This window comes from Cibotium barometz, chromosome 20 (genome assembly GCF_041138505.1).
Source record: "Cibotium barometz isolate CiBa-2024 chromosome 20, ASM4113850v1, whole genome shotgun sequence".
Classification (NCBI taxonomy): Eukaryota; Viridiplantae; Streptophyta; class Polypodiopsida; order Cyatheales; family Cibotiaceae; genus Cibotium; species Cibotium barometz.
The window spans coordinates 39,258,665-39,273,427 of NC_141065.1; the positions used below are offsets into that span (position 1 = coordinate 39,258,665).

Consider the following 14,763-nt stretch of genomic DNA (forward strand, 5'->3'; position numbering starts at 1 on the left):
ACGTCCATCTAGTTAGCTAAGCTCGTGGCTCGGTGGGGACAGCCAAGTCTTGTGGGCTTGCCCACGGCTGTCGTGGTTGGGAGGTGAGTCATGCCTGCACCCCCTTCTAGTTTGTTTGTTTGTTGCAGGTTTTGAGTCATGTACCAGGAGCGTTCCATGAGGAGATGGCGGTCTATTTGGTGGAGTACTTCTCGGGATTAGATCAATAGCATGATCTTCTCGCCTTTCCGGAGGAAGTTTCCCTGGCAATGACTCGGAAAAACAATCTTGGAACTCACATAAGAAATCAGTCCTGTCCTTATCTAACATAGACAAATTAGATTTAGACTCATCATCTTTTGCATCCTTTACAAAAATCAAGTACGCGGAAAGATGCTTTTTCATTACTAATGAAATTGCCGAAGCTGATACAATAGGAACAGATTCCCCTTTTAGCTTTACATCCAAAATATGTTCTTTCCCTCTATGAGTCAAAGTAATCTTCCTATTGTATGTATCCACCACCGCATGTACTCTATGGCACCATGGCATACCCAACAAAACATCACATCCATCAAGTGGCATGATGAAAAACTCCTCGTTGTCCACATAACCCTGCACATGAAGCCTGAGCTTCCCAATAATAGGAGTGACGGGTTCTGCATACCCAGGACAAGCCATATTAGCCTCATACAAAGGCCCCATCTCCTCTGCACGGATCCCCAATCGGCCAGCCAAATCCGGTGAAATAAAGTTGGCTCTAGCACCTGTGTCAAAGAAAATCAAGGCATTTTGATCTCTCACTTTGCCCCATGCCCTGCACAACTCAATCTCTTCACCACCTGGCTGCTCCCCAACAAGATCGGGAACTAACCCTGCAGAAAGTTTTGGTTTCTTAGACTTGGGCTCCCCTTTAGTGTCAGAGTCCTTTTGGGAATTTCGCTTGGGACAATTAAAAGACATATGTCCCTCCTCTGTACAGTAAAAACATTTCCAAGCATCCATCAAAGCCTGTCTCTCCTCACGAGTTCTCTTGGGCATTGGTAGCTTCTTATACCGCTTCTCTGTAGACCCTTTTGCATCACGCGAAGCATGCCCTGACTTTTCAGATTTCTTGCTTGAGCTTTTACTTCCTTTAAATCCACATGAGACCCCAGTGAGTAACGCATTTGCCGTCATAGCATTCTCTATCATCTGTGACATATTTGTTACTCGAGTCTTTATGCAATAGTCATGCACTTCCTTGGGCAGCCCACAACAATACTTCTCCACCTGCTCAAACAAAGACACTGCACGATAAGAAGTAACTGGGAGTAAAGCTTCCCAAAACTTCTTATTATAATCCTCAAGATTTTCACACTTTGATGCATCCAACTTGTGCCATGCTGTCATTACATCCACCTCAAAAGTAGATGTGAGCCATACGGAAGAGAACACCTGCTTAAACTGTACCCAAGTGGATGGTGCTATGCCCTGTAAAAGAAGAGTGGACCACCACTGCAATGCATTGCCCTTGAGAAAAGTCGCAGCTTTTCTCAACTTAGAGGATTCCGTGTAATTACCACCAGAAAAAGCAGCATCAAACTGCTATAAAAAGGTAAGTGCCTTGAGCTTATCTTTGGCCCCACTGAATGTGTCAAATTTCACAGCAGCTCCCCCTTCCTTATAATCCTTCGCCTTACCCATAGGCGTTAGATTATCGTAAGGAAGTGGCTTCACAAGATTGCTACCCCCAGCATTCATGCCCATCATAGGGTCAACATTACCAATTCCCACACCTGGCATTCCATACATTCCAGCCATGTTTCCAAACATACCATTATGCATACCGGGCTGCATGCCCCCATACATGTTTCCTTGCATTCCAGGCTGCATGCCCCCAAACATGTTTCCTTGCATTCCGGACTGCATACCACCATACATATTCCCTTGCATACCAGGCTGAAAACTAGCTCCAAAATTCCCTGGAATACCCATGCCTCCCTGAGGATAACCCCCAGTCATGGATTGGAACACAGAGCCACCACCAAAATAGCCTGGATGCATAGATTGCTGAGGAATAGATGGCTGTCCGAAAAAGAAACTCTATAAGTTGGCACCAAAAGCATGTTGCATGTTCGAAAACTGTCCAAAAGATGGATCCTGTGGGAAGGCACCACTGTTGCCCTAAGGTGGGTTCTTAGAACGCACTTTCTTCTTCTTTTCAGGCTCAGAACGGGATCTCATAAATTCAGCAAACTTCTCACTTTGAGTGAGCTGCATAAACACATCCATTACACCTGCCAAACGATTTTTAAACTGAGCATCATCTTCCTCGTTACTAGGCATATCTTCTGGCTGTGTTACATCCTCATATTGTGCATCATCTGCAGCCTGTTCTCCTGCAAGAATATCCTCAGATTCATTTCTCTCAAAAGAGGTCTCTTGCTCATCCTCTTCATCATAAAAGTATTCATCTTTTGTATCTGACATGTTGCTGAATTTTTCAGCAATGACTTTCCTCAAGACAACCACGAGCTCACCCCCTTAAGAAGGTTGATGATGGGTCCCGACAATGGAACCTTGAAACCGGCCTCTGGTAGAAACCAAAGTGCGGTAGACTAGCAGTCACCTATTCAATTGTAGTCCAGATAAATAACAACTTTAACAAGGGCTAGAATGCCCCAGAACTGAAAGGAAATCGACACCTGTTGGCCCCAAAGCTCGGCGCCCCTTTCGGTATTTCTTTATTCAAATTCAATGAAATGTATAACTGAGTACAACAAAGCCAGTCCAGGAGAGTAAACCTGCATGTCCAATCTGGCAGCCCTCAAGACCTCTTAGCACAGAGGATTCACACACAGATTTGTGTCCCACAAAAGCAACACACTGTGCTTCCCTCTAATCAACCAAGACAATTCAACAGGGCAGCCTTGAGCATACATCTGGCTGTTCCATGAACATGGTTTCAAACTCAGTTCAAATACACATCCACTGTCCAATCTCTGTTTCCACCCTTCAAACTGCCATACCCCTCCTCTCACAAGGGGCCAGATGAAACAACTCTACAGCAGCAGCAGACATAAGCCAGTGGAAAGAAAGAAAGATTGATATGTTCAGAGCTTACCAATTTTAATGCGTGGTTCTGCACTAGAGGGACTGACCGTACCAGTCTGTACTTGCAACAGCCTGTCTGTACTTTTCTCCCTGCAGCTGCCTGACTGATGCACCGACTATACTCTAATGATGCGCCGCCTGCAGAGCTGATGAGGATTGAACAGGATTGTAGCCGCCTGTACCTGTCCGTACACGTCTGCAATACCCGACTGTACCAGTCCGTACAGTACTGTACGTGCAGCCGCCTGTGTTAGAAAAATCTACAGCAACCGTACCCGCCTCGTCAGATGGCAACGACTGTACTGTTCTATACAGTACCCGCCTGCATCAGATGGCAGTGACTACTGTTCTGTACAGTACCCGCCTGCAGCCCCTGTACCGTACAGGTCAGCACCTACACAGCAGTCGCCTGAACCTGCAGCCGCCTGCTGTCCATACCCTAGTCGCCAACCGCCAATAAATCTATAGCCGCCTGCTCTGTACGGCTTGCAACCACCAAGTCTGTACGGCCAGTGTACCATATGGCCTGTGTTCTGTACGGCCTGTTCTGTACGCAGCAAAACGAGCAGCCACACTCCTCCACGCAGCTGGCTTCCACGACTCCTCTCCAAAAGCGAGAGAGAGAGAGAGAGAGAGGAGAGAGGCGTGTATCTCCAAAAGTAGAGTTGCCCCTTTCCCCAAAAATATCCTAGTGGCCCCTTTCTAAAATTTATCAAACTTCCTAAGGGTCACTTATGCCTAGGGGCCACCCAAGGTTAAAACATTAAAAATATTAATGTCCTTCGTCCCCCTTCACACTTGAGGATGTCCACACATAATACCATTTGTCCGGGCACCCAAATATGAATCATTGAATATTTATCTTGATCACCAACCACCATGCCCACACTTGCGCTGTTCCACTTTCACAGGGTCATGACAGTGTCTTCATCTTTCTTGATGACATACTTGTATTCTCAGCCACTGCGAAGCAGCATGAGAAAGATGTGGAGAAAGTCTTGCAACTTTTGCAAGATAATGGGCTCTACATAAACGCCAAAAACTCTATCTTCGATGTTAAAGAGGTTCAATACTTAGGCTATATCATCGATTCCCATAGGATTCGATCAGACCCCTCAAAGGTTCAAGAGATCTTGGATTGGGACATCCCTCAAATCGCCCAAGAGATCCGTTCTTTCGTATGTCTTTGTCAAGCCTACAGCACCCATGCTCACCAATTTTCCAACCTTGCAGCACCTCTCACCAACTTGCTCAAGGGGGTGAAGACTCGTAGACAAAAAGTCTCAGTCACAGACAAGGCACTCCATGCATTCCGTGCACTCTAGAAAGCTGCCTCAGAAGCGCCTGTTTTGAAGTGAGCATCTTGGGATGAACCTTTTGAGGTCATTACCGATGCCAACAATGTAGCCATAGGTGCAGTTCTCCAGCAAACCCGTGGCCTACTACAGTAGAAAGTTGGATGTCGCCGAAAAGAATTATTCAGTTTATAACAAAGAGCTTTTGGGTGTGATCATAGCACTCAGACATCGGAAGCCTTTCCTTTATGGACAGGTCTTCACAGTCAAAACAGACCACCAAGCACTTAAGTGGCTTCAAACCATGCCAAGTGCACAGTGGAGTGATCGGCAAGCCAGATGGAGTCAGCTCTTCCAACAATTTGGAGGAATTATCGAGTACATCCCTAGTAAGCATAACCCAGTCACAGATGCTCTTAGTCGAAAGGCCAGCATCCAAGCAGTGCAGGAGTCTACCATTCTCGAAATCATCGAGAAGGACTTAGATAGCATGAAAGACCAGTATGTCAACTCCCCCGAGTTTGGTACTCAATATAATTTGGCCCTCACTTTTGAGCCTGGCCATTATTCAATACAGAACGGTTGGTTGTTCTTCAAGAACCCTCTCTGTGTCATTCGGAAAAAGCAAGCAGCTCTTCTCCATGATGTCCATGACTCCTTAGTTGGAGGACATAGAGGTATCAACAATACCCTCTAGAAATTAGAACGGTCCTTTTATTGGCCAAAAATGAGGCGTGATGTATATTCGCATATTCAAGCCTATAAGATTTGTCAAAAAGTTAAGGTTCCGCATACAAAGAAGGCTGGGTTACTTCAACCTTTGCCTATCCTCGACGGACCTTCCTTTTATCGACATTTCTATGGACTTTGTAGGGCCTCTACTAGCATCCACCGGATCCCGTAACACTCAATGTTTCACCATTATGGATCGCTTTAGTAAGTTCTACATGCTCATCCCATGCAAGCATACAGCCACCACGGCTGAGGACGTCACCCGTCTTTTTCTCAAACATTGGTAGCCCATTTGTGGTTTGCCTAGTACCATTACATCAGACAGGCATTCCAAGTTCACCTCGCATTTTGGGAGGGCATTATTCGAAAACTCTAGAATCAAGTTACAGTTATCTAGTACATTCCATCCACAGACAAACGGCTAGACAGAAATCTATGACCAGTTGGCCTTTGATGTTCTCAAGTCATATTGTCATGACCAGCAGTCCAAATGGGAACATTATCTTCCATTGGTCCAAGCCATCTTGAACGATACTCATTCATCCAATGTCGGACAGACTCCATATGAAGCAGCCTTTGGTCGCCGTTTCTCTTCTCTTTTGACAAATTGGTGTCTCCATCCCTCGAGGCTAACAAAACGACGGAAGCATTTTCCGAAATTATTGAGTCAGTTAAGAACCACTTGACCAAAGCACAGGAAGCTTATAGCAGACAGGCAAATAAGTCTAGACGAGATGTCCACTTCAAGGAAGGGGATTGGGTCTATCTGCGCATCATGAAACAGAGATTGAAACAAGTGGATAAACGTTGTCCCAAGCTTTCTTTCCGTAGTTTTGGACCTTTTAAAAAGATTAGTGATGTCTCCATGAAGTTAAAGTTGCCTAACAATTGGACACTGCAAGATGTTTTCCATGTTTCTTGGCTAAAACCATATGTTGGACCAAAAGTGTTTGATGTTTCAGATGAACAGCAACCAGAAGTGGTAGACGAAGTAGAAGTCATTAAGCCTGAGCAGATCCTTCTTCATCATTGGAAGCATGGTTCTGGTCAACAAATACATCAGTTCTATATGTAGTTCCAAGATCGAGGTACCCACGAAGTCGTTTGGCTAGACGAGGAGTTCTTTCAAGAGTATCCCCAGTTATTAGCAGACTACTTGGAAGCCATGAACGTACCACCGAGCTAAGCAGGAGGGAATGTCACATGCACTCTACACTATAGTGCATGGCGACAAGATGGCTCATCATCATCAATGCAACATTGTCCAGTATTAGTACCCTTTAGGATGATATTTGTCGTACGTCGTGACCCCATTGTAATCCTCAATCCAAGATATGTCAAGCACGAGCTATGTAGATCAATCCTTAGCCATAGCAAGTCAGTCAGTCAGTTAAGTCCCTTAATCCACTTAAAGAGATTCATTCATGCATATAGATGTCATAAAAGCCCAGTTTGTATCAGGACATGTGTGCATTTATGCATAGCATTCATCCCATATGCATGTAGGCCATCTAGACCATTGCAGAAGCATCAGAACTTTATCTGGTATTTTTTTCACATTTTTTAGTATTTATTCAGCATTTTTCCATATTATTATCACCTTTATGCATTTATTGGCAAGACATGAAGCAGTCGGCCAGTTTCAGCTAGCCGACTTGCTCATGTTGTGCATATAAATAGTTCAGCATTGCACCATTCATTCCATAATATCATAAATCAGCCATCAACGTTGGAGCCTTTAACACAAGGAGCATAAACAATTGAAGCATTCGTCACCTCAGCCCTCGGTGTTTCATCCTTCAGCATCTAGGAGCATCAACGCATGTGTATTCAACCTTCATCAACCTAAATGCATTAGCATACAGCATTCAGCCTTCAAAATTCCTTGCATTTTCTGCATAGGAGCAGTTTTTAGCATACCTATCTTCATCGTTTTGCTACAACACTTTGGTGAAGGTAAAACTCAACATTCATATTCATTTCAGCATTCATTCACAGCCTAGAAACAGTCCCAATCAGTCCCTACCTTAGCCTCAAATTTGCAGCCCTCCCTCATTCCATTGGAAAGAGTGCATAGGCTTGAGATTGGTCATCATTGGTGCTTCTACAGCTGTGTACAGTTCAGCCCGACTCTTGGTCCTCCGAGATCTTGCGTTTGGCTTATCGTCAGTTCAAAGTCCGTCTCTTCAAGTAATAAAGCAAATACTATTCCGGTAACGAGATAGGGGGCCCTTCAGTGGGTAATTCGGAACCCCATGCGGTGAACAGTTTCTCTCTCTCAATCTCATAAAGTTTGAAGTCATAAAAGTGGATTACTAAACTCGCGAAACTCAGGATACAGAAGGCGGTGTGAGACTTGTGTGACAGGATCTTTGATTACGAATGATTTTACGAATACTTCCGCTGCATGTTACATGCCATCCCCAACATTCCCGAGTCTAAAAATGCCCATTCCCTTGTTAGAAGTCATCTCCTGTCTAGTTTTATACACCAGGGCCTTTGTTGTGGGTGTGCCCACCCTTATGAGGTGTTTTATCATTTTTCCCCACTCTCCGCATTTTTTCCCTATTTTTCCTATTTTTTCTGTGGCTTGGGTGGCACCCCATTTGCTGGCCGACTGCTGGAACTGGTCCACGACTCCATGTATGAGGTGGCCGACTCTGCTGACAAGCTGGCCGACTGGATGTGTGTGCTAGTCGTGGAGTTTCAGGGCCAGTCGGCTGCCCTACAGCAGGCCGACTGCTGTTGGGGGGCCATATAAATAGGTCCCCAGCCCCCTTGCCAGTTTTGTATCAACCCCGGGATCTTCTTGTGTATATAGAGCAGAGTTACACGCCTCTTTCTCCCTCTCTCTTGTGCTGTATTTTTCTACATGCGTTTTTGCTCTTGTGTTTCCCAGATCTGGTCATCATCTCCGCTGCGTATTCTGACATGGTATCAGAGCCTAGGCTCTAGATAGTTCTTGGGATTTGTGTGAGCAAGAGGGGGACTGTTGTGTGGCTGATTGGTGGACCGTACGGGACTGTTCGGGAAGAGGAGAAGCAAGAGGACGGCGGGCTGATTTGCTGGACAGCCACTTGCAGGTATTAGTTCTTCTTTGTTCCCACCCACCCACCCTTTTCAGAGTACATCCCCGCAATGGCAGATTTGCTTGAGATGGTCGAGAGGCATGTGAAGATCCCGACACTCCCCACGTTCCCGGTGGACCGTCAGTTGGAAGGGAGCAACTACGGCATAGGTTATGATGGAATCTGTTCTGGAGTTTTACGACCTCGCAGATTTTGTCGTTGTTGGTATTCCACGGCCGGAAGTAGAGGAAGGGGAGTTACCGTCAACCCGAAAGAACCGGGAGGCTCAGACACAGATGTGGGATCATGTCAACGCCAGGGTCCGTTCGTTTATCTTTCTCAACTACACACCGTAGGTAATCAATCATGTAAAGCATATGACGCTGGCCAGAGGTATATGGCAGCATTTGGCTTCTCTTTACAACAGGGTATCGCCCATGAAGAGGATTTCCTTGGAAGTACACATGCGGGTTATAAACCCTGCAAAGTCGTCGACGATGCGAGAGCATATTAAGAAGCTGCAGGCTCTTCAGCAGGAAGTTCTTCAAGCTGGGAAGGAGATATCGTCAGAGGACATGGCCATAACGTTGCTGTCACATTTGCCCTCTTCGTACTCAGCATTTTACTCATCTTTGATTACCAGTGGGGGCAGGCTCAGCACCATCACGTGGGAGGAGCTTGTGCCCATGGTCTTGGACCAGGAGGAACGATTCACGAACCCTCCTCAGGGTGGAGGTTCGGAGGCCTTAACTGGCCAACGGTCGAAAGGCCGTAACACGGGCAAAGGGAAGGCTTCGTCAGAGAAGTCTTCTGAGAAGAAGTCCGTTACTGACCACGAGAAACTGAAGGCAGAGAGGACCTGTAATGATTGTGGCGAGAAAGGCCACTATTGGAGGCAGTGTCCCAAGTGGAAGACCGAGAAGGGTGAAGATTCCTCGACAGCAATCATGAAGACTCCGGCTTTTGTGCACCTGGAGGTGATGGACACCGATGTTTCATTTTCTTCAGGCAAGGAGGAGATTGGAGGACTCTCCGCAATGGATACTCGGGAGTGGATTCTAGATAGTGGTGCTTCCAGGCACATGACTCCTTCTCGTTCCGGTTTAATGGATCTCTGCAGGCTTTTTGGTCACATTCTTACGGGGGATACATCCACTATCCCAGTTCACAGTGAGGGCAGGATGGAGATAGTTCCCGATGGCAGAGGGGGGAAGCATTCCTCCCAGGTGTTGTATGTTCCAGCACTTGGTTTTCATCTGTTGTCAGTGCATCGGGTTTGCAAGACTGGCGTACGGGTGGAGTTTGATGAGCATTTTGTTGCTCTCCGGGACAAAGCAACAGGCCAAGTGGTTTGGGAAGGCGGAGTGGAGAATGGAGTTTACAAGCTTTTAGCACTCTCTCTCCCAGGTCCTCAGGTTTGTGATGAGTGGCAATCTGTTAATGGCCACTTAAGTGTGGATACGCTGCAGGTGCATGCTTTCCGGGACCAGATGGTGGATAGCTTGCCAGTAGATGACAGCATTTGGCAGGAACTCTCCAGTACTACTGATGCTGGTAGTTCTTGTGTTCGTCAGTCAGAGGAAACTGAACAGGTCACTTATGCTCTGATGTCTCGTAGTATTCGGGACAAAGAACCTCCAGTAGATGAGGATTTTCTTTCCACAGGACCTTTCGGAAAGGCAGGCAGGTGGCAGTTGATTACTTGCAGAAGGAGGTGGTTTCTCCAGGCTTTGTGGTTCCGGATTCAGAGGGGGTGGTTGACAGGTTTCAGAAGGCCTTGCTTGGTCTTCATCAGGTTTCCAGGACTTGTTTTTGCACCGTAACAGGTGTTGATCCTTGTGAGCAGTGTGATGCCTCTTTGACTCAGAAGCAGAATGGTTCATTGATCTGGTTGATGGACACCAGATTGGACGGGAGCTTTCTGATGAGGCAGTTGAGCTCATGGTTGCGGATGACTCTCTGGGAGGCAGGATTGCGTTTCCTGTGGTTTCTGCGGCATGCAAAGGATCATGGACTCTTGTACATAGGAGGGGGATTGTTGGATGGAGTCCGACTCCACGGTTGGAGTGACTCAGTTTGGGGAGGAGATCTACTTCAGGCCCAGGAGAAGTTCTACGAAGCAGTAAGAGACAGTCATCTTTTGCCTTGTCGAGGACAGAGACAGAGTACCGGGCTGCTTGTGATGCTGCTTGTGAGGTGGTGAGGATGCAGAGGGTGCATTGCAGGTTTGGGCTTCCACTGGAGGAACCCATGGTCATCCAAAGGCACTTTGTTCGTGAACAGATCGTTGCTGATGACATCTTGCTAGAGTTCTGTTCGACGGAGGACACTACGGTGGACCTCTTTCACGAAGTCGCTATCTCAGGATTTGCTCAGGCGGCACCCCAGGGCCCAGCTCCCTGTGGTGGTTAGTTTCACAGCCAGGAGCTGAGAGGGGGTGCTAGAAGTCATCTCCTGTCTAGTTTCATACACCAGGGCCTTTGTTGTGGGTGTGCCCGCCCTTATGAGGTGTTTTATCATTTTTCCCCACTCTCCGCATTTTTTCCCTATTTTTCCTATTTTTTCTATGGCTTGGGTGGCAGTCCATTTGCTGGCCGACTGTCTGGAACTGGTCCACGACTCCATGTATGAGGTGGCCGACTGCTGCTGACAAGCTCGCCGACTGGATGTGTGCTGGTCGTGGAGTTTCAGGGCCAGTCGGCTGGGGGGCCATATAAATAGGCCCCCAACCCCCTTGCCAGTTTTGTATCAACCCCGGGATCTTCTTGTGTATATAGAGCAGAGTTACACGCCTCTTTCTCCCTCTCTCTTGTGCTGTATTTTTCTGCATGCGTTTTTGCTCTTGTGTTTCCCAGATCTGGTCATCATCTCCGCTGCGTATTCTGACATCCCTATGACTATGGCCGAAGGTTATTGGCTGTAGAGACAGTCTCTTATGCTTGTAAGCACCTACGGGCTTCCCTCGTGCTCATTTTCAGCAATAATCAGCTGTTCCCAGCCTTCTACAGTTTGTGCTTTAGGACTACAACCTGTGTTTTCTCTTTCTTTCAAGCTCTACTTAAGAGCATTTGTTGTTCTTTTGATTGAGCTCAATAAAAACTTTTGGGTGCTTTGTGGGAAACATCTCATCTTTTTCCTCCAGCTTTATGCTGTGTTTATCTAGTTTTTCATAGGAAGAGCGATAGATTTAAGTTCCGATCTTAGTGTTAACATTACAGCGCACGCAATTAAAAACAAGGTGGACAATTTATAAATCGGGCACCCCAAATTAATGAGGTGTGGGCATGGCTAAAAAGGCCACCCAAGCAAGTGGGCACCCAACCAAGTGTGGGCTGGACCAACAATTGGCACCCACTCATGCAAAGGTAGTGAGCTGCATTAGAGGAGTCGACACGCCTCTCGTCAACCCCCAACCTCGCCACAACCCACGCATGCTGTACGTCCAGTTGATACCCTTCTCTTGCTGCCCACTTGTGTACGGAGCAGTACAGCTCCACCCCCATGAGCTGTTTGGCCATCTCCTTCAGTTCTATCAGCTGTACGGTTATCTCCTTCAGTTATATCAGCTGTACGGCCCTCTCATTCAGCTCCACAACTGTATGGTTCTACTCTTACCATACTACCTTTTTCTCCTTTACCCACAAGTTGTACTACATCTCCAGGTAGCTGTGCAGACAGTTTGGGGTGTCCTAATAGTCATCTTCTCTTTCGAGGGTACCCAGGAGGTGGTCCATGCATTGGGATGACAGTAGAAGCTGTCTACATTGATTGAAGATGCTTTGGAAACCTGCAAATTGGTTATACAGGCTGCATAAGGGTTGTGTAAGTACTTATCTCCAATCATATAATTTGAGTTGCCATAGCCTTTTCTCTAATCATTGAAGCTATCAGGAGTATGTTTAAATGTGGAATAGAGCTACATGCTGTCCAACCCGGTCTAGGAGCTTGTTGGAAGGCTTCAAAATCTTTCTTATAGAGACCCAACTCATCCCCCATATTAACTTGCGGACATTAATCCCAAACTAACAGTTCATAACATTGGGCGCTTGTTCTAGTGTTTAAAGGGGGTGGGTTGTAACCTTGAGGTACTAGGTTCGATCCTCGGCTAGACACCCGATTGTTACCTTGCCCTCACTTTGTAGAGTATATAAGGGGTCCTCACGGAGTATGTTGCTTCCTTCTAGTAGTCGCCAAAATTTTAAAATGTTCACAAAAAGCCTACAAACTATATACAATGGACTTGCGAGATTCCCATTTTCCCTTGTAGATTTTATTTTCTCGATTTTCAAGAATCTGTAAAATTGAAGGCATCTTAGTTACATTTTAGCTCAAAATTTTGCAAATTCTCAAATAAAACCTTGGAAATTTAAGGCTGTAAGTTTCGTGATCTGTTGAGAAAAATGGTTTCTGTGAGCACTGAGTTCATACAACTAAGAAAAGCCATGGAAAAAGCACTACTCAAAAGGACTTACAGGATTGAGGACTTACACGGACCAAGCGAGTAAGGGGGGCACCGCAATCCGGGCAAGGGGTTGCGCTCTCTGCCATGGTTTTGCCGCAAGTTGGGCAGAGGGTCATGTGGCGACACGCGCTGCCGTACAGGTCGGATGTAGCCCCGCATGACGCGCAGCAGGGTTTCAGAACAAGCTCCGGTGCCATCATCTCTCTCTCAGACTCTCTCTCTCTCTCTCTTTCTTTTGCTGTCCGCGAGTCGCCACACAGTCAGTTTCTGAATTTCTTGCGTCTAGACGTCTTTTTATGTGTGTGTCTCTCGCCCCTTTCTCTCTAAACGCATAATATTATATATTATTTACCATATATTATTTACCAACAGTGCGGTAGAGCAATTGGTGAAGCGAGGGTAAGTCTCGTGATCGAGTCTTACTTCCAGCTCTCATCCGTACTAGTGGCACAACCCGTCTCCGACGAGTAGGAGCTAGACACACCATTAAAAAAGACAACTTTGTCAAAGAAGCATCTTTGCATGCCCTTACCTATTTACAATAGGCAAAATAAATATGTGCAAAGTCAAATCCTTTCTCCTCTCCTTTCCTCTTTTGAATAGAAAGTGGGCTTACTTGTCTACGACGGGTAGGGACTGGGCATAATAGCTAGCCAAAATAGAAGCTAGGCACATCAGGTTACACACAAACACACATATAGATGTATGTATGTATGTATATTTATATATGCGCATGTGTACGTGTAATCCATTGAGGCCATACCTATGGGCAGGGACTCGGCACAATAGCTAGCCAAAATAGAAGGTAGGCACATCGGGCTACACACAAACACACATATAGATGTATGTATGTAGATGTACGTATGCGCATGTGCACGTGTAATCCGTTGAAGCCATACCTACGAGACAGGAAGATATGTGTATGTGTGTGTGCCTTTGAGTGCATGTGTGCATGTGTGTATGTGTGTACATGCACGCACTTGCAAGCACACACACACACACATACATAATTCATGTATGTGAGTACCCACGATATCCATATATATTGTTCACACACATACATGTATACATTTATATATTTATGAGTTTATTATATATACGTATGTGTGTGTGCATGTACGTATATATATATGTATATATATACATATATATATATATATTTATTTATGAGTTTATTATATATACGTATGTGTGTGTATGTGCATATATATATATATATATGTATATTTATGAGTTTATTATATATGTATGTGTGTATGTACGTATGTATATGTATGTGTGTGTATGTACGTATGTATATGTATATACATGTATACATGCATATAGCTCCTATATATATATATATATATCTTGAACCACTCTATGAGCATGTGTACAAAGGAACTATGTATATGTATATGTATGTTCTCTATTTCTCTCTTATGCTTCATTTAGAAAAAGGACATTTACATATAACCTAGAAAATGTGTACAAAGGAACTATGTATATGTATATGTATATGTATGTTCTCTATTTCTCTCTTATGCTTCATTTAGAAAAAGGACATTTACATATAACCTAGAAAATGTGTAGCCTTAAGTCTTTACATATGTGCATAAAGGACATTTACATATAACCTAGAAAATATGTAGCCTTAAGTCTTTACATATGTGCATAAGAGAGAAATAGAGAACATACATATACATATACATAGTTCCTTTGTACACATGCTCATAGAGTGGTTCAAGATGTGATTGAAGTTCACTACATTTATGGAAAGGCCCTTGCACTACATCAGTGCAAAACAATATAATAATCAAAACTTTACAGTTTTAAAACAATTGGCATTTCCCAGCTTGCCTTGAAATCTAAGAGCTCTTATCTCTTGAGTTTTGGTTGCAAAAGTTACAAAAACTAAGTCTTGTTACTTTTATTCGTAAATTAATGAGAATTTATAGCCGATTGGTGCTCCCATGTTCAAGAGGGTGTTTGGGATTAGATTTTTGTATGAGTACCGCATCCCTTACCTAATATATATACAAAAGCACTCTTTTTTTGTCATAAAATGTCATGCCAATGTTATATACATACATACATGTGTGCGTTTATGCACACATACATATACATACATCAAACATCACATATACATACA

The 14,763-nt window shown here is 45.0% G+C and overlaps 1 protein-coding gene across 1 annotated transcript in view; it reads right to left on the minus strand.

Moving 5' to 3' along the window:
• Nucleotides 1-12,950, minus strand: part of RAP74 (transcription initiation factor IIF subunit alpha RAP74) — a 50,210-nt gene extending 37,260 nt beyond the window's left edge. Inside the window, exon 1 of the mRNA XM_086814825.1 lies at nucleotides 12,659-12,950. Within this exon, the coding sequence (XP_086670951.1) occupies nucleotides 12,659-12,832 (174 nt within the window). The 5' untranslated portion in view covers nucleotides 12,833-12,950. The remainder of the gene's footprint in view (nucleotides 1-12,658) is intronic.
• Between the last annotated feature and the right edge of the window lie 1,813 nt (nucleotides 12,951-14,763).